This window comes from Podarcis gaigeae, assembly GCF_964106915.1.
Source record: "Podarcis gaigeae genome assembly, chromosome: 3".
Taxonomy (NCBI): domain Eukaryota; kingdom Metazoa; phylum Chordata; class Lepidosauria; order Squamata; family Lacertidae; genus Podarcis; species Podarcis gaigeae.
Genome location: NC_139680.1, coordinates 8,201,137 through 8,228,445, shown reverse-complemented (window position 1 = coordinate 8,228,445; position 27,309 = coordinate 8,201,137). Strand labels below are relative to the sequence as shown.

Genomic DNA, 27,309 nt, shown 5'->3' with positions numbered 1-27,309 from the left:
CAACTATCTAACAAAATAGTTACAACTATCTAACAAAAATAAATCAACATTAAGACCAGCTAAAACAAATTGCTGTCAAAGGAAAAGGGTGAGTTTTCCCTGCCTGTCTTAACTTGGCTTGTAACCTCACACCTGTTATGTCTGAACTGCATTCAGTGGGCTAAGTAAGTTCGCCTTTCCTTCTTTTATCCGTTAGGCAACTTTTATTTCCAACGCCGATTTTTATTATTTTGCAAAACAAATGGGAGTCATATTTTATTTCTCCCCAACCCCCTTCTCTCTTCTCATTTTCTTTCTTCAACTCCAAACTCAGTCTCCTACACACATACACACATGCTCACAGGCTTTCAATTCAAAATAAGGGCAGCAGGCTGGATATAGAAGATGATGATGACATTTATACTCCAGCTTTCCAGCTTAAGATGAAACTCGTGATTCTCCTCTTTCCCCGTTTTATCCGCACAACAACCCTTTGAGGTAAGTTAGGCTGAGAAATCATGAATTGCCCTGGTCCAAGGTCACCCGGTGAACTCCATGGGCATTTGATCCATTGTCTCCCAGGTCTTAGTCCACTTAATACTCTTCTACTTATTCCACATTCTTGAAAAGAAGATGTAGAAGTTGAGGAGGAGCAGGGAGGGAAGTGAGGAATACTGTTTCCCCCATGAAATTCACTGGGGCTTACTTTTGAGCAAGACATGTGCTGCAGTGTAGTCACTGTGGCATAAAACCCACTACTGTCCATATGTGCAGTTGTGTCAACATAAACTTATTAGTTTATATAGACTTAATGCAGTGCTGGGACGCAGGTGGCGCTGTGGGTTAAAGCCTCAGTGCCTAGGACTTGCCGATCGAAAGGTCGGCGGTTTGAATCCCTGCGGCGGGGTGCGCTCCCGCTGCTCGGTCCCAGCGCCTGCCAACCTAGCAGTTCGAAAGCACCTCCGGGTGCAAGTAGATAAATAGGGACCGCTTACCAGCGGGAAGGTAAACAGCGTTTCCGTGTGCGGCTCTGGCTCGCCAGAGCAGCTTTGTCACGCTGGCCACGTGACCCGGAAGTGTCTCCGGACAGCGCTGGCCCCTGGCCTCTTGAGTGAGATGGGCGCACAACCCCAGAGTCTGTCAAGACTGGCCCGTACGGGCAGGGGTACCTTTACCTTTACCTTTTAATGCAGTGCTAACCACACTCAGGGGTGCAGCCCATGAAATCTATTCTGGCAAAACGCAATCCCTACACATACTTGTCTACTCAGAATAAAGCCTTGTTGGATTAAACAGTTAAATATGTAGGATTGCAGATTAAGTTCTGTGTCTCACAGGGATGCTGGACCTAGAATTTAAGAGACGGCATTTTTCTGGACTGTTGAAGCAATAGAAGGGGTTGAGGGAGCTGCATGTTAATAGTCTTTAAAAGTTCCACAAGCAAATGGTCGTCTTTGTTGCAGCGCGTAGATAGAAAAGACAACATTTATAACTGTGAAAAGGATGTCATTCATTACAGTGATTTATGTGCCTTTTCCTTTCTCCTCCTATGAAGAGATTGCACCCTAATGTTTTAATGGTGTATCTTAATCTTTTAAATTGTATTTTAATCAACTTGTTTTTATTAATGGTTGTTAGCCGCCCTGAGCCCGGTCTTGGCTGGGGAGGGCGGGGTATAAATAAAAATTTATTATTATTATTATTATTATTATTATTATTATTATTATTATTATTATTATTATCTCTTTACTTCTTAAATTCTACCTCTGACTGTGCAATATAAACGGGCCTACTCAGAAGTAAGCACTGGTTGCTTCGACGGGACTTAACCTTCCTCCCAGGTGTGTTGCGTACGTTACTTTTGTGTTATACCGTTGGCCAGAAACCCAGTGAAATTACTGAAGTTTTGCTTCCACAACAAGGCTTTGTGCCTGAGGAGTCCAAAATCAAGGACTAGGGGAGCGTGGCTTGAAGTGAGGGGGAACTCCGGGTGTGGCGGAACTACAATTCCCACCACAAGCGCGGCCATTTTGTGTGTGTGTGTGTGTGTGATGGGAGTTACACAAGGATTCCTCTCACACACCCGCCCGGGAGGCGGCCTAACGCAGCGCCCCCACGGGCGAAGTCCAGCTCCGTCGCCGAGCGCCGCCTCTTCGCCAGCGGAGGAGCCGTCCCCGCCATGTCCCTCTACAGGAACTCGGTGTGGTTCGTGAAGGGGCTGCGCCATTACTGCCGGTAAGGGAGCGGGCGGGAGGAGGCGGGGGCTGCCATGGCCGTTGCCCCACGGCGTCGGCTTATGGACCCCACCCCGTCCCCCTGTATCCGAGCCCATTCCCCCTCCTCCGCCCCACGCTTTAGGGACTTTTATGTCAGGGAGGGGGGCGTTTCCACGCGCAGCGCGAGCCCCGTGAAACAGCGCCAAAGCCCCTTTTGCGGGACTTGGGCGCCGAGTTCGCGCGAACCCCTTTGGGTTCGCCGCGGTTCGAGGAGGCAGTTCGCCGCGAGGCGTACGCGCAGGGAGGCAGAGAGATAGAGGGGTGTGTTTGTGTGCATCAAAAGGCGAACGAGGCGCACCGTTTCTTCACAGGGGGCTCATGAGAAGAACCTTTGCCATTATTATTAATCATAGTCCTAACTAAAAGTTTCCCCTGCAGTTCCGAGGTTTCGGTTCTAGGCTGGCCCCAGCCGTGGTTTCTTAACACCCCCCAGTTTTGCAGCGTTGTATAACTTTTTTTTTTTTTTTTGCATTCAGTTGGAAGCCGTGGTGCCATCCAGGAAGCAAGTCTTGCCCGGTTAAAATCATGCCCTGGAAAAGATTTTAGAAAGACACGTGTGTAGCTGCATTCACACAACCAAGCAGGGGCTACTGAACAACAACAACAACTTCTCCTCCTCCTCCTCCTTCTTCATACTGTCCTTTATCCACAGATCACAGGGCAGTTCACAACATAAAAATACAAAATGAAAGCACAAAAATACATAGTTTTCTCTGATTGTGGAATGCTCTCCCCAGAGATCACATGTCTTTAGGCGCCAAGCAAAAACATTCCTCTTTACCCAGGCCTATGACTATTAAGTAATCTGTAGTCTGTGAAAGTGGGGGAGAGAGCTGTTATGATGACTTATTTTATTATTAGGCTGTGGCTGCCTGTCAGCATGCTTTTTATGATGTTACTATGTTTTTATCATTGGCGTTCTATGTTTTTAATATTGTACACCGCCCTGGGATTGTTTGATAAACGGCGGTATATCAATTTAATAGTAGTAGTAGCAGAGCAAAACAAACAAATTATCTGCCTCCCACATACACATTAAAAGGCCATAGGATGTTTGTTTTTGCCTTGCACCTTCTTTAGAGGTTGAGGGCAGGCTGTTACCAGGATAGGTACTTGCAGGGCCACTTTTCCATGAGGACTGTATGCCTGAATGCAGGAAGCTTCAGCAGAGGAAAGTTGTTTTTGTTTTACCGTATTGGCCTGAATATAAACCTCACTTTCCTCCCAAATTCCAACCGTGAAAAGTTAAAGTGCAGCTTATATTCGCAACCTTACAGTATGCAGCCAGGAGCACAGGGCAAACAGCACCAGGAGCACTGCAAAACATGGCTCGCCCCATGTGTAGCGCCCCCCCCCCCGTCCTCTCCCCCAAGGTGAGGAAAGGGCTTCACAATACAGCACGCTCCGCCCCTCTGCCCAGTATGCAGCCAGGAGCAGCAAGGAGGGGAGCAGCGTATATTAGGGTATATTTTTCTTCTCCTCCCCCCCTCCAATTTTTAAGGTGCGGCTTATATTTGGGTGTGGCTTATATTTGGGCCAATAAGGTACTTGAATGTATGTTAGAAATAAAAGTTACCTGTATTGGTAAAGCTAAAATTCCAAACCTTTTGTTTTCTGCTAGTTACTCTACCATTGTGAAAAGTCAGCTGCTAATAATGCTTGCATTATATATTCAATCTTTATTTTTTTATAGTTTACAACAAAAAATACACTTTAGAGGGAGGAATTGAGTAATATTATAAACGTATAAAACATTCAAAAACTTTTCAATAAAATGCCCACCCCCCTGTTTAATTCTTCCCAAGTATTCTTTCCCAAGCCTAAGTTTTCATTGCCTTCTGCAGGAGTGGCTATGAATCGGCAAGCAAACACTTTGTTCCAGAAGACTTGGAAGTAGATGTAACTGGAAGGCATTTCATGGTCACTGGAGGAAATAGTGGCATTGGCAAGGCGGCTGCAAAAGAGATAGCCAGACGAGGTAAGTTGAAGCAATACTGCTGCTATTGAGATTATTTCTGAGGCTGAGTTTATACAAAACAAGAGGTCTTATTTTCTCTCCTCGGTTGTACAGTCGTACCTCTTATTACATCAGTCTCCGGTTGCGTTTTTTCAGGATACAGTGGTGCCCCGCAAGACGAACGCCTCGCAAGACGAAAAACCCGCTAGACGAAAGGGTTTTCCGTTTTGGAGGCACTTCGCAAAACGAATTACCCTATGGGGTTGCTTCGCAAGACGAAAAAATCTTGCATCCCCCCGCGGGGTTTTTCCGCTTTTTCCGCCCTTTTCTTAAGCCGCTTATCAGCTGTTCCGCTGATAAGCCGCTTAACAGCTGATCGCTGGAAGCCGCTTGACAGCTGTAGTGCTAATCCGCTAAGCTGTCAATGGGCTTGCTTCGCAAGACGAAAAAACCGCTAGACGAAGAGAATCGTGGAACGAATTCTTTTCGTCTAGCGAGGCACCACTGTACGAACGCGGCAAACCCGGAAGTGTATACTTTGGGGTTTCGCCGCATGCGCAGAAGTGCTCTGTGTGTCTTGTGCTTGCGCAGAAGCGCTCTCCGCACCTCGCACGTGCAGAAACCTGGGTGGGGAAGAGGTGGAAGAAAACCATAATATTTAAAGAGAGTGGTTACAGCTAGATCTTCACCTGTGGTGTGAGCCCGGCTTCCACCTAACTTCACAATTTGCACAACATCTATCAAGTTGAATAGTCTGGCTAGGCCCTTCTCCCATGTTGCAGGCTGGCTCCCGCAGTTTCTTTCATTTTTCCTTTTAGTGCCACATCTTTGTTTATCTGTTCTTCTGTTCAAGGAAGACTTTTAAAAACAGTAGCAATCTCTGGGGATCGAAAGGAGTAGTGCATTGTCATGAGTGCTAAACAGGTGGCTTTTGCTGTAATTATGTAGAATTTGGTTTTTATCCATGTGCCTGCTTGCTGAGAGCTAGGCTCTGAAAATATGCTTTAAATAAGCATGGTCTGCGCACCTCTAAGCCAACCCTACTTGTTACATCTTACTTTACATATAGCGTGAACCAACTGCTTCACAGTGGCAGAGGACTGCCATCAAGCTCAGGGAGATAGCAGTTGTTACAAGCGTGAGAATTATAATACGGATAAAGCCCCAGTTAGCCCCAGTGTGGATTCTGGAGGCTGCTTACATAAACAGCAACATAGTCTATAGAGCTCTCCACAGTACCAAGTAACCTTGAGTGAGCTGCTTAAAGCATTCTTGGTGGTGTTGTGTGCAAAATATTCTCATTTTTTCTATGGCCACCAGTGCTGAAATAGCATGGAGCAGTAGTGTGTCACATTTTCTTTCTCTCTGCTATTCCTAACCTCCCATGTCAAGTTGTCTGGAGACCAGTCACATGAGTCTTTCTCCTAAAAAAAGGGTATGTGGGAAAAGTGGGGGTGTGTGTGTGTGGAGCCAATATGAACCAGGTCTCTCCAAGTTCAGGTGTTCAAAGACAGGAGAGTATCTTCTTCTCTTGCTTCCCTAGCACTGTATTTTAGCAGTTGCTTTCAGTGAATGTAAGAATAGAGACCTGGTAATATTTCAAGTGACCCTGTAAGAGTGTGCTATTCGGAGGCGTACTTAGGCGCTCTTGGTAAGGAGACATTGGCGCCGCTGCATCCCTTGCATCCTTGTCAGAGGAGCTGAACCAGAGCGGAGAGGCATGATTTTTGCCTCCCACCCCTGGGCCTGTGCCCTTGGTGAGGGCCAACCTAGACAACCCCTAGGTATGCCCCTGGTGCTGTTCAAGTTTGTCATCTAAATAGCTAAGGGACTTAGAGGAATTCAGCATAGCACTGTGACAATTGTTCCATCAGTACAAAAATTTCAGGTAACCTGCAGAATGACCCCCCTCACCTCCTCTCTCCTCCTGTTCTGGGGATTATCCTGAGCCCCCAAGAACCAATTGGGAGTGGGAGAAGAGGGGAGGAAAAGCTTGATAGTGCTAGCAGAAGCCCGTGCCAGGTTTCCACTAGCAGGGCTCATTAGATGGAGGCGCAAGTTACAGCAACAGCCAAGGCGACATTTTTCCACCTTCGCCGCATCAAGCAGTTGGTCCTTTACCTTTCCCGCCCCGACCTGGCCACAGTGATCCATGCGACGGTCGTCTTCAGGCTTGACTACTGTAATTCGCTCTACGCGGCGCTGCCCTTGAAGCTGTCCCAGAAACTCCAGCGGGTGCAGAATGTTGTAGCGAGGCTCCCCATGGGATCTCTGCTATGGGAGCATATTCACCCAGTGCTTTTCCAGCTGCACTGGCTCCCAGTGGAGCACAGGGTCAGATTTAAGGTGCTGCTTTTGATCTTTAAACCCCTTCACGGCCTAGGACCCTCGTACCTACGGGACCGCCTCTCCCGGTATGCCCCACGGAGAGCCTCAAGGTCCATAAATAGCAACACCCTAGTGGTCCCGGGCCCTAAGGAAGTTAGATTGGCTTCAACCAGAGCCAAGGCCTTTTCAACTCTGGCTCCGGCCTGGTGGAACTCTCTGCCTCATGAGACCAGGGCCCTGCAGGATCTGATTTCTTTCCGCAGGGCCTGTAAGACAGAGTTGTTCCGCCTGGCCTTTGGCTTGGAGCCAATTTGATTCCCTCCCTCTCTTTCTTTTTTCTTTTCCTTCTCCTCCTGCGATGAGGCTACATTTTAATATTTTAATGTTTCAATATTTTAATGTTGTATTTTAATTTTAAGTTGTAATCATTCATCTTGTTTTTATTATTGCTTGTAAGCCGCTCTGAGCCCGGCCTTGGCTGGGGAGGGCGGGGTATAAATAAAAAATATTATTATTATTATTATAGATGAATCCAGCCCTTAGCTGCCTGAAGATTTGCCATTTGTCAAAAACGTCTCAATTATAAAAAGGCATTCTCTGCATTTGCGCAGATTAAACATTCTGTCAGATATGAAGCTATATGGAAACTTGATTTGAATATTTCTTTTATGCAGATAGTTCTATGGTCCTTTTCACTGATTGTTTCTGAATTCTTTCAGGGGGACTCGTTCATCTAGTTTGCCGAAACAAAGACAGAGCTGAGGAAGCTAAGAAAGAAATAACAACAGAAACTGCTAATCAGGTAAGAGTTGGCCTTGGATGTTATTTCTTCTATCCTTTGTCAATGGAAAGATTACATGTTGCATCCAGCTAAGTCATACTCGTAGTATATTCATCAAATTAATGGAAATGACTAACTAAGGTCTATTTATTTCAGTAAATTCCAACCCTACAGGTTTTTGTGGACAATTCGCCTGTTGGCCAGTTGCATTTCTTTTGTTTGATTGCATTTGCCACCGTTGAATAGCGCTACAAATCCTGTCCCTGTTTCTGTGGATGTTTCGATGTATTTCAACTCCTGGAATTTGAAATAAAAAATTATCATTTTTTGGAATATGGAACCTGGTATTCAAGTTCCACCACAGTTACAGCTGGATCAACTAAATGGAGGTTTTTCATTCCATGTGTTGACTCAGATGATAAATCTAGTGCATAGCTAAAAGTAAGATTAAAAAAAAAATCACCAGAAATTATTAGTATCCTTTTTTAAAAAATAGATGCTGCAGCATCTAAGGGAGTGACACATATTGCCACAAATGCGCAACAGTCAATTATGCATTAAGACTGCCTTAAAACTAAGAAAATGTGCTCCCTCTTTGGATCCATCTGTGCTATACTGTAATTTAAAGCAGTGTTATGCTACTTTAAACAGTCACTGTTTCTCCCAATGAATTTTGCATGATGCTGAGATTAAAATCTTTACCTCTGAGTCTCAGACAGTGGTACCATCATTACCTTGTATGCACTTGCATTTGTGGAATAAGTAGTCACAGCAGTGAGCAGCAGCTACATTTATTATCAGAAAAATGGACTTTCATTCTATCCTCTCCCTTCTATGGAATCTTGAGTCAAAAATAGCTTCTGGAGCTATGAATCTCATTGTGGGCAGCATCTGTAAGTTGCCATGTTACTTCTTAAGCAACACATGAAACAGTCCCTATGTTGTGTTCTGCATTTTTTGCTGCTTGGATTTCTCTGTCAACTACAAATATTCAAAGATTCTCTCTGCCATTCAGATACAGCTTGGCTAAGTGGATATATTGTGTTCCTGCTATCTGATTATGTAGTGTTGTTAAAGCATGTTAAATGAACCCTTTCAATCTTGTGGTGGGGTGACTGAGCTGTGCTTGGGATGTAAGATTTGGAGCCAGGTGATGCTGCAGAAAGCTACTGAATTGGTTGTAGAAATTTTTTTGATATGGTTAACAACTCTTCCTTTCTCCTTTCCTAGAATGTTTTTATCCATATTCTGGACATGTCTGACCCCAAAGGAATTTGGGAATTTGCTGAACGGTTCAAGAATGAACACAGATTAAACGTCTTGGTGAGTTGGGAACTTAAAAGTGAAGCCCATCTCTAGGGATTTGGTGAGCTGCCAAACATTGACACCAGAGTTTGAAAGTCCCATTGTTCTAGATACATTATGCAACAGGGAATTTCAATAATGCGAGCAGTTTCTGAGCTGTGGGAGCTGTACTGTGCCTAAGTTTTCAGTTTAAAACTGCCACTGCTGGAACAAAAGAAGGACCTTTTTTTGCCTCCCCACTTCCAGCTACTCTCTGAGAACCTGAGAAGGGACCCTCATAAGAATATTAGGGGGTGGGCAGGGGAAGTATGGCTTTGTTTTTGCAGTCTTCAGATGAGGACTAGACTATGTGAAAAATGAATATAAGATTTTAGCTGCAGTTAATTCATTTTCAGCTTTGTATTCTTGTTATAAGGGTTGCGGGTGGCGCTGTGGGTTAAACCACAGAGCCTAGGACTTGCCGATCAAAAGGTCGGCAGTTTGAATCCCCACGACGGGGTGAGCTCCCGTTGCTCGGTCCCTGCTCCTGCCAACCTAGCAGTTCCAAAGCACATCAAAGTGCAAGTCGATAAATAGGTACCGCTCTGGCGGGAAGGTAGATGGCATTTCTGTGCGCTGCTCTGGTTCTCCAGAAGTGGCTTAGTCATGCTGGCCACATAACCCAGGAGCTGTACGCCGGCTCCCTCGACCAATAAAGCGAGATGAGCGCCACAACCCCAGAGTCGGCCACGACTGGACCTGATGGTCAGGGTTCCCTTTACCTTTACCTTTTATTCTTGTTATAAAAAAATTGCACCTAGACATTCTGTTGTGGTGCCCATAACCTCGGTTTAAGGTGCCGTTTAGCTCCTAGCTTTCACATCTCAGTTTCTAACACTGATTGACACTACCTAGTAACTAGCAGTTACTTGCTTGAACAAGAAACAGTTTGGTAATATTCTTTGTACGGCCAGCACTGTAGCCAGAAATTCTAAATTTCTGTTCAGGTGTCATTTTCATATGGCAGCTTATTGCTGCACAGTTGAGATTTATCATTCTTGAAAGTATTGTATGTGGCATAGTGCTTTGACTCCCATAAATGGGAAGCTGCCTTATTCCTTTCAAACCATTGGTCCACCTTGCTCAGTATACAGTATTCTGTTATCTATACTGACTGGTAGTGGCTCTTCAGGGTTCCAGGCGAGAGTTGTTTCCAGTCCTACCAAATTCAACCTAGAACTTTCTGCAGATTCAAAGCGCATGCTCTGCCACTATGGCACAGCACAGATACATATTTTAACTATATTTTCTTCTTGTAGGTCAACAATGCAGGCTGCATGGTAAACCAAAGAGAACTGACGAAAGATGGGCTTGAAAAGAATTTTGCTACAAATACTTTGGGTATGTAGGGCAGTTTTCCTGGGAAGTTGTTGTCTGGAAGTGGAGGTTGTGTATTTCTGAAGCGTTCTTCTGATGCCTGAGTACGCTTGGCTATTGTTTATACTATCTAATAGGGCCTCCTAACACATATACAGTGGACCTCGGGTTACAGACGCTTCAGGTTACATACACTTCAGGTTACAGATTCCGCTAACCCAGAAATAGTACCTCGGGTTAGAACTTTGCTTCAGGATAAGAACAGAAATCGGGCTCTGGCAGCGTGGCAGCAGCAGCAGGAGACCCCATTAGCTAAAGTGGTGGTTCAGGTTAAGAACAGTTTCAGGTTAAGAACGGACCTCTGGAATGAATTAAGTACAGTGGTACCTCGGGTTACATACGCTTCAGGTTATAGACTCCGCTAACCCAGAAATAGTGCTTCAGGTTAAGAACTTTGCTTCAGGATGAGAACAGAAATCGTGCAGCAGCGGCAGCAAGAGGCCCCATTAGCTAAACAGTTTCAGGTTAAGAACAGACCTCCGGAATGAATTAAGTACTTAACGCAAGGTACAACTGTACTTAACCTGAGGTACCACTCTAGATTGAATATCCAGTTCACTCTTTTAAAAAGCAACAATACAGAGGAAGAAACATGCATACAGAAATAACATACTATTGAATTGGATTGCCATAAATAACTTTCAAATTGTTTTCTTCCTTGTCTAGTGAGGGTCAGACAAGAAGCAGTGGGTTTAGACTAAAGGAAGATAGTCTTGGGTTTAATTCTTTAAGTGAGAGCAGTTCAGTTTCTTGGCTGTGAAATGTACTTCTGGAATTTAGATTAACAAGTTAAACAGGTGTATGCTGCTGTTTTACACAAAATATCCTGCTTTAGGGCATAGAATTCTACTTGGATAAGTAATCATATTGGGACGCGGGTGGTGCTGTGGTCTAAACCACTGAGCCTTGGGCTTGCTGATCAGAAGGTTGGCGGTTCGAATCCCCGTGACGGGGTGAGCTAACATTGCTCAGTTCTTGCTCCTGCCTACCTAGCAGTTCAAAAGCACCTCAAAGTGCAAGTAGATAAATAGGTACCGCTCCAGTGGGGAGGTAAAGTGTTTCTATGCGCTGCTCTGGTTCACCAGAAGCAGCTTAGTCATGCTGGCCACATGACCCTGAAGCTATACGCCGGCTCCCTCAGCCAGTAAAGCGAGATGAGTGCCGCAACCTCAGAGTCCTCTGCAACTGGACCTAAAGGTCAGGGGTCCCTTTCCCTTTAAGTAATCATATATCAGGTTTTTAACTTGGTGCATTATTTGAATGGTGCTCTCAAATAATAGGGTGCTTCATGGTCCAAGTACAAAGTTTTAATGCTGTGTCCTTTGCTAACTGAAGGAGCTCTACTGCACTATTGTCCTGCTCATGGTCTTCCCATGGGCATCTGGTTTGCTGCAGTGAGAATAGAGTGCTTGACCTAGATGGACTTTGTCCTGATGCAACGGGGCTCTTCATTTTACTTCTCTTTAAAAGCCTTGTGAAATGTGGAGCAATCCATCCAGCTGAAGGGTAGGAGAGTGAAGTTTTATTAAATATACAAAAAACAAACTTGTGGAAGGTAATGCATGCTAAACATTTTTTATTTATCTTCTAGGTACATATATTTTAACAACAGCCCTTCTACCTCTCTTGGAAAGAGAAGATGACCCTAGAGTTGTAAGTTTGTATGTCTTAGTTTGGGGGAACTTGGCTGTCCCTTTCATTGTCATTCCTGTTCTCAATATTCATAACTCCTAGGGCAAGTAGATGCTCTACTGTTGGGCAAAGGGGCCCTATCAATTATGATTTTCCTCACTGCAAGTGGCCCACTCTCTCCGCCTTCAGAGGAAGAGATATGAAATGTTCTGTAGTCTCTGGCAACCCACCCAAGGGCAGGAGGACGGTGAGGCCCATTGCAGCTAATAGCATCTTAATTGGGGAACAAACTAATTTAACGACTGACTCAATACCACGACAAACCATTGCATATGCTGGCACAAATGTTGAGGTGCCGTGGTGCTAATGTGTACCTTCATGCTTCACTGAAACAGTTTTATTTGCACAATCCAAAATGTTTGGTGGAAGCGAAGCAGTTTAATTGCCTCCTTCAGTGTTTGTCCTCCTGAGTGGGAAAGCAATGTTTTCCATTGTGTCAGAAGACACTGAGTGTTTACCATTACCATTCCAGTTTACAAATGAATTCTTTCCAACAGCGGTGTATAAACGGTTCAGTTATATATTTCCAAGGGGAAACAGTGTCATAGACAGAGAGATTTGGCCTGTTATGATTGATGTGGTTGCATTTTGTGTAAGAACCTTTGGAATGTTTGATTTGAGTAGTTAATCCACGCTTGCAGCGTGACTTTTAAAGGGCCTTTGGCAAGATAGAAACCAACAGGGCTGTCAAGGGAGTCGGCCAGCATTGTGGATGACTCTGAATTTCAGCATTCAGTTGCCGCTCCTTGGGTGGGGGGGCTTGTGGCACTAGATGTTGTTGGACTATATGTCTCATCATCCCATGCTGGCTGAGGCTGAATGCAGCTGGGATCCAGCATCTAGAGGACCACAGGTTTCCCACCCATGCTTTAAGTGAACTGCTAAACTTACATTGTCATTGTGATTATCAATCCAAGTTGCATGTAAAGACAAGTCTACTTGTGGATAAGGATTTCATAGTTCCTTTGGTTTGTTTATTTTATTTTGCAGATCACTGTCTCCTCAGGAGGAATGTTAGTTCAGAAACTAGATGTATCAAACTTGCAATCAGAGAATGTGGCATTTGATGGGACAATGGTCTATGCGCAGAATAAGGTAAGATCTGTATTTCTTGAACAAACAGCCACAGACTACGTAGCTGCTTTGCAGTCCTGTATTTTTGTCATATTATACATTTTATGTACTTTGCTTGCTCTTTCTATAGATAATTCTTTAAAATACAGTGGTGCCCCGCAAGACGAACGCCTCACAAGACGGAAAACCCGCTAGACGAAAGGGTTTTCCGTTTTGGAGGTGCTTCGCAAAATGAATTTCTTTATGGGCTTGCTTCGCAAGACGAAAATGTCTTGCGAGTTCCTGCGGGTTTCCCCCCCCCCTTTTCCTAAGCCGCTTAACAGCTGATCGCTAAAAGCCACTAAACCGCTAATAACGCTAATCCGCTAAGCTGTCAGTGGGCTTGCTTCGCAAGACGAAAAGACCGCTATACGAAGAGCCTCACGGAACGGATTAATTTCGTCTTGCGAGGCACCACTGTACTCTATGTAAAGTCTTGTCTTACAACCAGCACCCATAACAGTTGAGCTATTGGGACTATTATACACTTGTCAAATTGGGTCTTTATTTACATAGAAAAGACTCCTTTAACTCACTGTATCTCATAGAGGCAGAAACTTGCTTTTTGAAAAGCATTTTTCCACCCTGGTTTCAGGTGTAAGATTTTGGGGGGACGACAATGACTTTATTGGACAGTACCAAGTGGGTGGTCATTCTCCACTTGCTTGAAGGCAGGAGAAAATGTCATTTCTGTAACTTTGCATCACCCTCTTGGAATGGTAGTTCATTTTTCCTGCTTTGCTTGAAGCAGACCAGATTTCAGAGGTGCTCTTCTGACCTAGTCATGAGTAGTGAGTGTGCAATGAGGGCTATACTTGAGAGCTCCTTTGCCCCTTCTCTCATCTAAAACTGGAATAGAAATAGAAACCTGCCCTGTTGTCACACACAAAGAAGGCAGGGCACAGGCTAGCTGCAGTGCTGCGCTTCCTAAGGAAGAAATAACCGCACTGCGTAAGTCAATACTGAATATGAAGATGCCAGACTAATGGCCTATTGATCTTTTTTCAGTTTTATGCCTTTTGTCGTATCCTAGAGACAGCAAGTGGTCATGACAGAACAGTGGGCTAAAGCACATCCCAGTGTTCACTTTTCTTCTATGCATCCTGGCTGGGCAGATACTCCAGGTACTTGTTGCTGAGCAGAAATATTTAATCTCTTTGGCTAAATTGGGAGTGGGGCACCTGTGGGCCTCCAGCTGTTACTGGACTACAATCTGCATCATTCCCAGTTGTTGCCTGGGACTGATAGGAGCTAAGAGTCCGACATTCACCCCAGAGCTAAACAGAGAGTATCTTTTGCTATTATATGAAGGGGATGGGAGAAATAGGAAGGAGAAGTGCCACACTCTTATTATTCCCCCGTTTCTTTTTGAACTTTTGCATTTCTTTCACCTCATCCTTGGTTTAGCTGCTTTGGAGAATTCCTGCCACCGTGCAGGTAACTTGTGCCCATGTATAACTTCAAGCACACTTCATTAAGCATCTTTAAAGGGCTCTGTGTTATCCAAGTGCTTAGGTAGTGTGAGGAAGAATAGAATCTGGTAGCGTAAAATCTTATGGAGTGTTAAGGTTAATAGGAAGATTTGTTCAAGGTCCTTTTGTAGACCGAAGCCGTAGCAGAGCCCAAGATTAGGGTAGTGGCAGTCAAAGAGCATAATTAGTGGTAGACATGTGTTTGGCAGGAAGCTGTTACATATGCTTATCACAACTTGTCCCCTTGCAGCAGTGAGGTCATCTATGCCAGATTTCTACGAGAAAATGAAGAATAGATTGCGGACGGAGGACCAGGGGGCAGACACGGTGGTATGGCTTGCAGTCTCCCATCAAGCAGGCAAGCAAGCAAGCGGGCAGTTCTTCCAAGGTAAGGGAGTTAATGTATCATTGAATATAATAATAGAGAAGGACAGAATAAGCTGTCCCTAGTAATATATATAGGGACACGGGTGGCCCTGTGGGTTAAACCACAGAGCCCTAGGACTTGCCGATCTGAAGGTTGGCGGTTCGAATCCCTGCGACGGGGTGAGCTCCCATTGCTCGGTCCCTGCTCCTGCCAACCTAGTAGTTCGAAAGCACGTCAAAGTGCAAGTAGATAAATAGGTACCGCTCCGGCGGGAAGGTAAACGGCGTTTCCGTGCGCTGCTCTGGTTCGCCAGAAGCGGCTTAGTCATGCTGGCCACATGACCTGGAAGTTGTACGCCGGCTCCCTCGGCCAATAAAGCGAGATGAGCGCTGCAACCCCAGAGTCGGGCATGACTGGACCTAATGGTCAGGGGTCCCATTACCTTTAGTAATATATATAAACCAAATAGGGTAAACCTAAAAAAATGAACACATTGAACTCGTATACAAACTGTACAGCGGTGGGATTGGCTGCAACGCCCTACTGAGTATATATTGTGGAAACCTGGTTTTGTCGCACTAACCTAACTTCATGAACATTTACATTCCTGCAAGCTCTGCCCTCCCTTCAGCTCACTGATAGGAAGGTCAGAAAAGCAGGTTCAAGAACCCGGGTTCTTGATTGTTGAAATAACTTATTTTGCCCTTTTGTTTCCAGACCGGCAGCCTGTTCCAACCCACTTACCACTTGCCCAGACCAAATCTTCACCGGGTGATGAAGCAAAACTGATGCAGTGTCTGGAAGAGCTCTCACAAAAGTTTAAACCCAGATAATCATTAGAGTCTAGAAGCATTAACAGTGTGTACTGAACTAGTGACCTCTTGACAATCTGCAATTGGAAAGCTATAATATGTGCAAGTGAGTATAAGCCAATAACATGCTTTATTATAGGGCAGGAAGAAAGGCACTGTTAAAAATTCAGTGATTATGTTTTGACATGCTTTGCATCTTGATAATTTCCTGCAGCTAGAACTATAGTTTCTGGAATGATGCTAGAAAAAAAGCTGAAAGCATTTGGGCTGTAATTTCATTGATGCTAGGTTTCAATCAAGAAAACTGTAGGCATACTTTAGTTTGCAAAAGATTTGATTACAGAGCACAGAGTATTATTTGTATGCCTGCTTGCGTTTCCTTCTTGTCATGCTGTAACTTCTGTTTATTACCCATTTGTTCTTTTAAAAATCACAAATACTTGGGGATGAGATGCTGTGATGGTTAGTGCTTGTATTATTAACATTCCAGTGGGAGCACAGTAGCTATTTTCTAAAAATCTCTCAAGGTGCTAATTCCTTTTTATGTAATAATTATGCATCAAGAATGCCCACTGTGCCACAACAAGTATGAAACAGCCCACCTCCTGGAATCTCAGAATTGTGGCGTTGGAAGGGATCCCAAGGGTCATCTAATCCAGTGTTTCCCAACCTTGTGCCTCCAGCTGTTTTTGAACTACAACTCCCATCATCCCTGACTAGCAAGACCAGTGGCAAGGGATGATGGGAATTGTAGTCCAAAAACAGCTGGAGGCACAAGGTTGGGAAACACTGAATTCTAATCCATCTCCCCTGCAGGAATATTCTAGATTATACACGACAGGTGGCCATCCAACCTCTGCTTAAAAACCTCTGTAGAATTTGTATTTGGGTTTGCACTTCTGAAGTTTTCCTGCAAGAAAAATCTAATTAAAACCTAATGTTTGAAAAAGCATTCTCTTTGTTCCAGGCCATCCTTTTTTGAAGGACGGACAGCTACATTTAAGGTCATATAGACATCTGTATGGATTATTTTAAAACAGCATATTTAAGTTGGCAGTACTTTGCATAGTTTCTTATGTAGATAAAGCTCATATATTTGGTATCACTTGGCAGTCAGCATACAATCTTCTTGATGTGAATGGAGTTAACATATATTTTGCACACTGCTATCAAAAATCCCAGCAGAGAAAGTTGAATGGAAGTTCCCCTGTAGTTGGATCTTCCCAGTTTGGAAGAAAATTAAAACAAATGGCAGAGGTTTATAAAACAGATGAGTCTCCCATACCAGATGCTATGAAAGGAAGTTTTTATTTCAGCAATTTACTTTTTGAAAAAGGCAGCAAAACAAAATATGAAATTAAACCACATTAATTTGGGGAGGGGGGCAACATTGAGAATTGGAAACAAATCACAGTTATCAGCAATTTTAAAAACACATCCTGCCAGAGAGGTGGCAGGAATGGAATAGTTAGTTTCAAACCATGCCCAGTAAACACTAGCATAATTCTCACCCTGCCTTCTAAAAAAAATGTTCAGGTATCACTGGTCCAGCTAAACAAGAATATTTCCACACTGGCAGGGTATGGTAATTGCATAAAACTATTTTATGCAGCTCTCAGTTTGAACTGGTTTCTGTGCTCATGGGTCAAGCCTGAAAAATAGCTTAGCAACTTTAGAATTTGTTGCTAAACAAGCATTTCTCTTGGCTAGGCAATGAAAAAGACTGGACGTTGTCTAACTTTTTCTCCCCCTCACAACCCACAGTACCATTTGCTAGAATGTCGTTGCAAAGACGACTTTTACTGTTGAGGTTCCTGCTCAGTGACTCTGCTGGGAAAGATAGAAAGAGGAATCCTTTGCTTTTCTTTTAGCCCCTAAGAGCAGATTCAGCCTCTCCAACCTAATATTGCAGAATGCTACTCACATTTGCAAGAATTCCTCCACGCCAAACAGCACAAGTTGACAGAGAACATGAAACACAAACCGCACCGCACACAGACTCCCCAGACAAGTTCCAAATGGCTGAGCAGAGTCAGATTGTATAGTTGTTAAGTTTAAAAAAATATTTCTTGCATTTTGAGAACAAAGAAGTAGAGTGTTTGGTGCAAGTGTTCACCCTGGATCTAGTACGTCACTTGAAAAACCATCCAGAAGTTAACAGTCGCCACACAGCTTGCTTCATCTTCTGCAGTACATTAAGAATCCCTTCTTCAGTAATGCTGCTTTGTGTTTCACCAATGCATCAAGATACTACAGGTGTCATATCCCACAACTGTTAAAAAGATACAAATATGGACAGTGAGAAGAGATTCAGGTGTGATTTACTGAATTATTTGTGGATAGTTCTAACAAGTGCGGACAGGGTAGAACCCAATGAGGGACAGATAAACCCAAAGTAGGGTGGCATGCGGTCTGCCTCTTCACAAAAGTGTTAGAAAATCTGATATATAAGCTAATTGCCAAATGCCACCTTAAACCTAGGCTGTAGTCACCACAACAGAATGTCTAGGCACCATTTCCCCCACAATGGAATTATTCATTTCATTTTTATACCATTTTATATTTTAAATAAAAATCTCACATTAAAGCATCAAATAAAGCAATCCAGAATAAAACAAACTCAAACCTGAAGGAAAATATAAGATCCTTCTCTAAGTGACATTCTACTTTCCCCATATGTATTTACCTACTTAATTTAGGGACGTGGGTGGCACTGTGGTCTAAACCACAGAGTCTAGGGCTTGCCGATCGGAAGGTTGGCAGTTTGAATCCCTGCGACGGGGTGAGCTCCCGTTGCTCGGTCCCAGCTCCTGTCAACCTAGCAGTTTGAAAGCACGTCAAAGTGCAAGTAGATAAATAGGTACCGCTCCAGCGGGAAGGTAAATGGCGTTTCCGTGCGCTGCTGTGGTTCGCCTGAAGTGGCTTAGTCATGCTGGCCACATGACCTGGAAAAACTGTCTGCGGACAAACATCGGCTCACTCAGCCAATAAAGCGAGATGAGCGCCGCAACCCCAGGGTCGTCCGCGACTGGACCTAACGGTCAGAGGTCCCTTTACCTTTACTTAATTTAAATAGCTGCCCCATAGCAGAAGTACTGTAAGAAGCCAGTGTAGTATAGTGGTTAGTGTTGTACTAGGAACCAAGAGATCAGGGTTGAAAAATCCCCACTCAGTCATGAAGCTCAGTGGGTCAGCTCTGACCAGTCACAGGGCCCTTGAAGTTATAAACAGCAAGAAAAGGTAATTCTGCCTTGATATATAGTAAAGGTAAAGGGACCCCTGACCATTAGGTCCAGTCATGACTGACTCTGGGCTCATCTCGCTTTATTGGCTGAGGGAGCCGGCATACAGCTTCCGGGTCATGTGGCCAGCATGACTAAGCCGCTTCTGGCGAACCAGAGCAGCACACGGAAATGCCGTTTACCTTCCCGCTAGAGTGGTACCTATTTATCTACTTGCACTTTGGCGTGCTTTCGAACTGCTAGGTTGGCAGGAGCAGGGACTGAGCAACTAGAGCTCACCCCGTCGCGGGGATTCGAACTGCCGACCTTCTGATTGGCAAGTCCTAGGCTCTGTGGTTTAACCCACAGCGCCACCCGCATCCCTCTTTGAGATATAGGGGGCATACCTATAAATCCCACCAGGCAGTACTTACCTTAATAACTTTGTCTGTCCCAGATGTCAGGAGCCACCCTCGTGTTGCATCAAAGTGTACATGGACGACATTGTGTTTGCTGTCATGGAAAGTGGCTGTGGGAGCACGCCTGAGGGAAGAGGAAACAATGAGTGAAGCAGAAGCTCTGCTTTAGAAAGGGTGGTGGAATCGATTAGTAAGTTGATTTCTCATGTCTGCATTGCTCTGAGGGAGCATCACTGTGGACACATAATTCTTAAGGCTTGGAGAAGAGAATTTCCAACATTTAGTCTGTTGCAGTATCAGTTTCCCACAGAAACTGGAATGTTTTGTCATGGGCGGGTAGAAGGTAGGATAGGTAGACAACAAGGAAGGAGGGGAGAGGACCAGGGACTGCTACTTACTCCTCATCTGTTATTGATTCGTAACAACTATCGCAGACTCTCACATCAAATTCGAACCCCATCAGTGGTATGGAAGAGCGCTTTGAACTGCACTTGCCACATACTGCTTTCCCGCACTTCCGGCAATGATGCTGAAATTAAAAACACAGCAAAGCACCACTTGGACGAGATGAAAGAACAAGGCCAGACATATTTGTTTACATGTTGTAGCTTATCCTACAAAAGGGAGTTACAAGGGTATTTTGTAAGATTTGTCAATCTGGACCAAGAATTAGCAAGCTATTCTGGAGAGGAGGAAAAAGGTGAAACTGTTTATAGCTCTAACTCTATCTAGACTAGCATTTCATAACATAAAGCCACTATTTCTGTAAGAGACATTGCTTGCCTTAAAAAAACCACTTATTTTTTTCTAGACTGTAATCCTATCTCAACATAGGATCAAGTGCCCTCGAAAGCCAGCAAAATGAAAATCTATGGCAAAACAGTTCCCAAAACCTTCCGATTATGACAATTGCATTTGACTTACGACTGCAGCCTTCTCATTTATTTGATGCTTCAACCCTAACAAACAATTCATTATTGGTGGTAATAATACATTGATAGTATGTTTACCTACGGGCATGTAACATGAGCAGAAGGCAAATAAAACGTGTGTTTAAGTTTGAACAATGGATGATTTCACCTTTCCCCAGCAGTTCCCCACACAGCTGAGCAAAGCCCACACTATTTTCTTCAAAGGGCAAGGTATTCCATTATCCCCCTGATACCTCCTTCTTGATGACATCCATATTTTATGTACAGGGAGCAGGGCCCACCCATGAGGCAAAGCGAGGCAACCAACTCAGGATCCACAGCGGCAGCAGATCCCAATGAAGATCTTAACCCCGCCCCCTTCTTCCCTGGTGGGAAGAGGGGCACTATTCTGTGGTTCACCTCAGGTGCCAATATGTCTTGGGCTGGCCCTAGCATGGAGGAACTGAGAAATCCACCACAAACACCTGGGTTTGAAAATACTACATTAATTCAGTGGGAAAGGTCCTTATCTACACCAGTCCCATTTGAACTAATTTGTACAGATTCATTTCCATAGGCTTCTTTTTTGCAAACCCTGGATTTCACTCAAGCCTAGTGATACTCTCATCTTGGCTGTTTGGGCTATATAAGGATCCACATTAGGTGAATGAGTTCACTATTTAATGTAGACAGGACACTGATCAAGTGAAAACAGGAGTGTGCCTTCAATTATTTCAGCAGCAGCATACCACATACCTGCCTAAGGCCTATTTTCTTGCAATCCCACATTTGTTTGAAGTTCCAGAAGAACGGCTGATCACACTTTTGACAAGAGTCGCTATCCAGCCATTCAGGCGTCTAATGCAAGAATGAAGGGGAAAAGCATCAAGTCCAGCTGCAAGACGATTCTATATACAGATCAAAACTGTAACAGGATTAGGGCCTCTTAACGACGTCCAAGCTAACACTCCACTCTGGGGCTGCTTCTACCGAGCAGCCAATAAATTCCACATTAAAGTACTTCATGCAAGTTAGCAAATTTTATACATATTTTCTTATTTTGCAGAGTTTACCTGCACAGCCTGATAGGCAAGAAGTTACAGGGCACACATGGTTTCCCAACACTGTGTTTACTAATGACAGGGGAGCACTAGTGGGCAGAAAAGGGTGTCTTAATGCTTTGCATTCCTTGTCCATTTCTCCATGAAACCTTCCCCCAGCGTGCTCTGAGAACAGAACACAAGCTAACAAGACAAAAACTGGCTTGGCGAAGGACTGGTAGCAGGGAAAGCATTAAGCATTTCCTTTCCAACCTGTAATTTCTCTTCTGTCAAGTGACTTTTTACCCCACACACTACTCTTAACCAGCAAACATCTCTTTTGCCAGGATAATACATAGTCTCACCCTGAGTTGAGAATGGTGTGGCTGAATTAAATGCATTTAATTATAAGCAACTCTCAAACAGAGTCCCTGATCCTGAAAAGCGGGTTCCCATCAGAATGAGACACTCTTCAGCTTCACAAAAGGGCACTTTTAATAAACTCAAACCTAGTTAAGAGCATCAAATCTCACCACAGACAGAGTGCCAACAAAAACCCTTTGAAATCCTAAGCCCCATTCTCACCTTCAATTCATTTTCACATTGAATGCAAAGAGGGAGGACCACCTCATTAGCTGACCCAGTCCCTGCTGACTGCATGTTCAGCTGGCAATAAGAATGGGCCGCATGTGTACACGTATAGCTATACAGGGTCTCACTTGTGTACATTGGGAAACCAGCACATGTCAAAGTTCCCGGTCATGCATACAGCTGTTATGCCTATAGGACCCATTCTGCCCTTTTGCATGACCTGCTTGGGATCAGGGATGGGGCCACTGGCCACAATACTATTCCCTCCTCCATTTGGTCAGTCAATGCATGAAACAAGAGAAGAGTATACAGAGATACTGCTTTTCTCCGTCTACTGCCTAAAAAGAAAATACCTTATATTTGGATACAAACTGGACCAGCTCCCCATGCCCTGGTTCAACACATCTGTGCAGAATAGCTGGTCTTTTAGATCAGAATCTTTGCTTGCTGACAGCCTGACCCATCTGTAAGCCCATTTCAAGCTGATTATCAGTCTTATAAAGTAGAAGGCTAAGAGAATCCCACTGTCAGGGGTGGGGAATTTCAGGCCTGGGGGCTGAATGTGGTACCCTGGCCACTCACTATCTGACCTTATATCTCAGGGAATACTGCTCAGGCCACATCCCCTCTCTCCTGGCTGTATCCTTCAGCAAATCTGCTCTGTGCCCTCCATAAGCGCCAGGATGGACTGTGTACTTTAACTGCGGAAATGTCTGCTGCTCACCTGGGTGGAAATTGAATACAGGGACTGTATACACAGGTACGTATATATGGAGACAGAAACCTCTGACGTGGGGTTGGAAGGTAGCACACTGAACAGGTCTGTTGCTGCATCTACATTTACTTCTAGTTGCACCCATTTTTACTTCTGGCCCTCCAGAGGTTGCTCATAAGGGAACACAGCCTTCAAGATGAAGGTTTTCCCCACCCCTGAGATACAGGGACACACGAGACAGAAAATCTAGACCTGGACACTGGACTCAGGCGCCATCTGTTCATTACCAAGTGCATCTCTATAATCGTGAGACACGGCTTTGAAAAATAGGCACAGAGATTTTTTTTAAAAAAATCCAAGTTCTATACCAAGAGCCAGATTTCATACAGATTGAATTGAAATTTAACAGAAGTAGTCATTCTAGTCCAGTGACTGTTTATGTGAAGAATTATAGACCGTAACTACAATGCCCTGCAAAGCATTGTTCTGTCTAACAGGAACTAGTTCTGCCATCCTTAATGGTGCAAGACTGGAATGACATGTACAACTCAGCAGGGAAGTCATTCAGGGCAAAACAGAAACTTGCCGTTTGTGTGAGGCAAAACAAAACCTTTGTTTTTCTAACTACAGCAGCAGAACTTTCCACAGGTTGGAAACTAGCCTGTAGCTGATAGTTAAGAGCCTTTTCCACCTGCTTTTTCAAAACAAGGAACGTGATCTATTGTTAGAAACCCAGTGGGGACTTAATATTCCCAGAAATGGATCTGCAGATCAAGCCAGCACCAGGTTAAGACTGTTTGGGAATTTTGAAGAAGTTTGCATTCATCTGTGATCTGCTTTTTGAATACAGTGGTGCCTCACAAGACGAAATTAATCCATTCCGTGAGGCTCTTTGTATAGCGGTTTTTTCGTCTTGCGAAGCAAGCCCATTGACAGCTTAGCGGATTAGCGCTATTAGCAGTTTAGCGGCTTTTAGCGGATCAGCTGATAAGCGGCTTAGGGCTTAGGAAAAGGGGGAAAAAAGGGAAAAAACCCCGCAGGAACTCGCAAGACATTTTCGTCTTGCGAAGCAAGCCCATAGGGAAATTCGTTTTGCGAAGCGCCTCCAAAACGGAAAACTCTTTCGTCTAGCGGGTTTTCCGTCTTGCGAGGCGTTCGTCTTGCGGGGCAACACTGTATAGGAGGTTCTTTTTAGTTTTATTGCCTCTTGTTGTTAGTGTATGCCACCATGGATCTGTCTAAAGTGCAGGATACAAATTTTGGAAATAAATACACGGCTGACATTTTTTAGATGAAAGAGCCATTTTCCAATTACTGGCTCTAGTCTTTGTTCAAAGCAAGCTTGTTTAACCCGGTTAAATATTGCTTACCACTTACCCCACCCCAGGTTCAAAACATAGCTGAGCAGAAAGGTCTGCTACAAATCTGTTATCAGGCAATACTATAATAACAACAACAGAGAAATTCTTAAGAGTAACTGCACTTAATGTTTTGAGACTGGAAATTCATGTCTGTAATAGGCAAGGCATTCTAAAAAGAAACTCATTCCTAGGAAGAAATATGTACAAATTCCTAGAACTGCCTATGTTTAAGACACTATCTGACCCTCAAGGCCTTTTGTTCAAAACCACTTGAGTGCAGCAACAGAGGGATTTATAAAAGTTAGGCATGATCCTGAGAGACAATTTTCTTCCTCTCATACTACTAAATTTTGGGATTACCCAATGAGCTGTCGGGAGAGCATGAGACTCTTAAACTCATGGTTGTGAGTTCAAGTCCCTTGTTGGGTGAAATTCCTGCATTGCAGGAGGCTGGACTAGATGATCCCATGGTCCCTTCCAACTCTAAAAATTCTGTGATTGGCAGCAGATGCAAAACGGGTAAGCACTTCTTCACTGAGTTGATAATTAACTTTTGAAATCTGATGCCCCAAGATGTGATGTGGGCCACCGGCTTGGATGACTTTATAAGGGGATTAGATAAATTCAGGGAGGATGGGTGTACAGTGGTGCCTCGCAAGACGAAATTAATTCGTTCCGCGAGTCTCTTCATCTTGCGGTTTTTTCATCTTGCGAAGCACGGCTACTAGCGGCTTAGCGACTATTAGCGGCTTACAAAAAGGGGAAAAAAGGGGGGGAAACTCACAAGAACTCGCCCGACGTTTCGTCTTGCGAAGCAAGCCCATAGGGAAATTCGTCTTGCGAAGCACCTCAAAAGACGGAAAACTCTTTCGTCTAGCAAGTTTTTCATCTTGCGAGGCATTCGTCTTGCGGGGCACCACTGTATCAGCAGCTATTAGCCATAATCACTAAAATGAACCCTCCATATTCAGAAGATGTCCCTCCCTCCCTGCACAATGTGTCACACCTACAACCCTTAAGTAATGCCCATTTAATGCTAAAAATATTAGTGGATAAACAGATGTACCCAATAGAAAAAAGTGCTATATGAACCCAAGTTGTGATCAAGTTCAAAGAGAGACGTTTGGGAAAACTGGCCTTCAGTGTACTCTCAAAAATATTCAATACTGAAAAAGCTGTCATTTCCCTGACCAGATAAAGGAGAAGAACTGAGTATGTACCTCCTGCCTCTCAACATCCATATTCCAGACAACGATTCCTCCATCTGCTCCACAAGATATAAGCTGCCGTGTGTGATGGGCATAGAAGAGTGACTGAACTTTATCACTACAGTAAATATACAAAAAATAAAAGTTAGAAGATAATTGATGAGTAGGAAACAGCAATTTGAACGTGCCAATTTCCCTCTGTGTCCAAGAAACACATTCATATGCTTGGAATGGGTTAGATTCTGCAGAGCAGAAAGCCCAGTTGTGCAGAAGAAACAAAAGCATGGCAAAATTAAGCAAAAAGAACAAACTATGGCACCATTTCTGAGGAGCAGCAATTTCAGCCACAAGCAATTGTACACCCATCCATTAAGTTGTATATTTCTGTACACACACCCCCCAGGTGTTGTTCTGGGGGTCCTCCTGCCATTCAGAAGCAAACATTTAAGGGCCTGGATTCCAAGCCTGCATCTAATCCTACTTCCCTTATTTAAAAAATAAATTCCTTCAGTGAGATGCCTGACCTAGTCTTCATAGCATCAAATACATATTTTGTGAGGAAGCTCAGAATGGTATCTACAAGGACTCTCATGTGGGGTTCTCAAAGGATTGTTGTGAAGATAAAACTGCATAAATCAGGCTAACAGCTGCTAACTAAATCATCCAGCAAGTTTCAGCACTGATCTAAACCCTGCCCTCTATTCAGAGTTAAATGGAATGCACTGCAACCCATTGCACCTCAGGTTGGTTTAAAATTTGGAGGAGTAAGAATTCCGAAGGCTATCTGCACTTGGGTGCACATGTCAGTTCTGGAAGTGTGAATTAGATGGGTTCACATTGTAATTCAAAATTCTCACTCCAAATTTTTGCAATGCAGTTCTCCACCCAAAAAAGTAGAAAATGGGTCATTATATAGGGAAAGTGCTTGCAAAATTGTGTACGTTGGACAAAATGTCATACAAAAATACATGTTAAGTTTTCCTGCAAACTTTTTAAGAATTGCAGAATGATGTGTAGATGGTGTGAACTCCACAAGAAATGAGAAACTGAGATGCCAAAACTGACAGATTCATCCAACCCTACTCAACATATATATGTGTGTGTGTGTGTGTGTGTGTGTGTGTGAGAGAGAGAGAGAGAGAGAGAGAGAGAGAGGGAGGGAGGGAGGGAGGGAGAGGGGGGGTTGTTTTTGGGATAGCCAGGTTGCCTGTCAATCAGAACAAAATCAGCCACAGTGTGAGAAAGGCCAAGAGGATGCAAAGAGTAACAGTAGTAGTTGCTAGGAGTGTTTCTAATTGGCTGATGGGAAACCTGTAGCTACAACTCCCATCAGCACCAGTGAGCATGATCAGCACTCAGGGACAATAGGCCTTGTGGTCCACCACCTTCTGGAGGGTCACAGATTAGCCACCCCTGCTTTATACTTTACTTGCTAGAAACCAGTTTTTTAGAGCGTTTGGGCTGATTTGAAGGTTCCTGAATTTTATTCCGAAAACTTCATTATATCCACAATTCTCAGTGAGAGATATCTGCCTGAATAAAAGCAGGCATGTTCTGTGGGCGAGATATATCTGAAAGGGCAAAGCATTTGATCAGTGCATTGTACTTGTGTCCTTGCAGTTCAATGGCTGTTCCTTTTCTTCCTCCGATGTCCCACATAATAATGGAATGATCAGAACTGCCGGAGAACAAGACACGCTGCACAGGATCCCAACAGAGGGCAGTGATTCCACCTGGAAATATTAGGACAGGGAAGAGGGGAAGGGGGAAAAGGGAGGATTTTTACTATTGAAATACAGAAGCTTATGTAAACTGCCAGATCATCATCAAGTAGTTAAGGATTTGACTGCATTTGCTTTAAATCTTTTAAGAGCCTGGGAATTGGGCTGGCAGCATTAACCCTACAGATGATAGACATGCACAGGCTTACACTAAACTCGGGTACTGATAAAGAATTCCTCCCCCTCCTGAATTTCACTTTTCTCACCCAATTATGACAAACCTGAGTTTCCAGCATCAGTTAGAAGAATGCACTACTATATCTGTACTGTCATCAAACTGGGGCAGCCTGCTTGTGTACATCCTCTCTTTGAGCAGACCTGCTCTTTATGTAGCACAACTATCAAACCAATGGACGTCTTTTGCATGCGAAAGCTGCTGTGCAATCCCTCTGTGACAGTACAGCTTTGTGAACCACCACTTGTACTTTGTGAACTTTGAAACTTCTTTCACTGACGTTAATTTGGAGCTCTCTATTCGTTGGAGCTCTCTATTCCTTTTCTGAACTTAAAAATGGAAAGTGTAATGCTGGTGGTCAACAAAAGAGGTTTAAAGACTGTCTCAAG

General features: G+C 44.0%; 2 protein-coding genes across 3 annotated transcripts in view; one reads left to right on the top strand and one right to left on the bottom strand.

Annotated features, from left to right (window-relative positions):
• Positions 1-1,978: 1,978 nt before the first annotated feature.
• On the top strand, positions 1,979-16,450 carry DHRS12 (dehydrogenase/reductase 12). Its single transcript, XM_083730774.1, has 11 exons — positions 1,979-2,214; positions 4,100-4,233; positions 7,260-7,342; positions 8,552-8,644; positions 9,925-10,006; positions 11,634-11,695; positions 12,725-12,829; positions 13,881-13,971; positions 14,570-14,707; positions 15,404-16,156; positions 16,340-16,450. The coding sequence occupies exons 1-10, from the start codon at positions 2,159-2,161 to the stop codon at positions 15,517-15,519; spliced, it is 960 nt and encodes a 319-aa protein (XP_083586900.1). The 5' UTR covers positions 1,979-2,158; the 3' UTR covers positions 15,520-16,156; positions 16,340-16,450.
• A 337-nt stretch (positions 16,451-16,787) lies between these two features.
• WDFY2 (WD repeat and FYVE domain containing 2) overlaps positions 16,788-27,309 on the bottom strand; it is a 42,927-nt gene continuing 32,405 nt past the window's right edge. For both annotated transcript variants that reach the window (XM_083730653.1, XM_083730654.1), the window contains exons 7-12: positions 26,571-26,697; positions 24,977-25,082; positions 20,806-20,907; positions 19,537-19,667; positions 19,154-19,262; positions 16,788-17,770 (exon numbers count right to left, since the gene is read on the bottom strand). In XM_083730653.1, coding sequence (XP_083586779.1) covers positions 17,741-17,770; positions 19,154-19,262; positions 19,537-19,667; positions 20,806-20,907; positions 24,977-25,082; positions 26,571-26,697 — 605 coding nt within the window. In that variant the 3' untranslated portion in view covers positions 16,788-17,740. The remainder of the gene's footprint in view (positions 17,771-19,153; positions 19,263-19,536; positions 19,668-20,805; positions 20,908-24,976; positions 25,083-26,570; positions 26,698-27,309) is intronic.

Excerpts from the sequence above, each read along its gene's own strand:
- DHRS12 (XM_083730774.1), top strand. The coding sequence starts at position 2,159 with ATGTCCCTCTACAGGAACTCGGTGTGGTTCGTGAAGGGGCTGCGCCAT. Across the intron at positions 7,343-8,551 it reads CAACAGAAACTGCTAATCAG|AATGTTTTTATCCATATTCT; the intron begins GTAAGAGTTGGC and ends CTCCTTTCCTAG. Across the intron at positions 10,007-11,633 it reads TTTTGCTACAAATACTTTGG|GTACATATATTTTAACAACA; the intron begins GTATGTAGGGCA and ends TTTATCTTCTAG.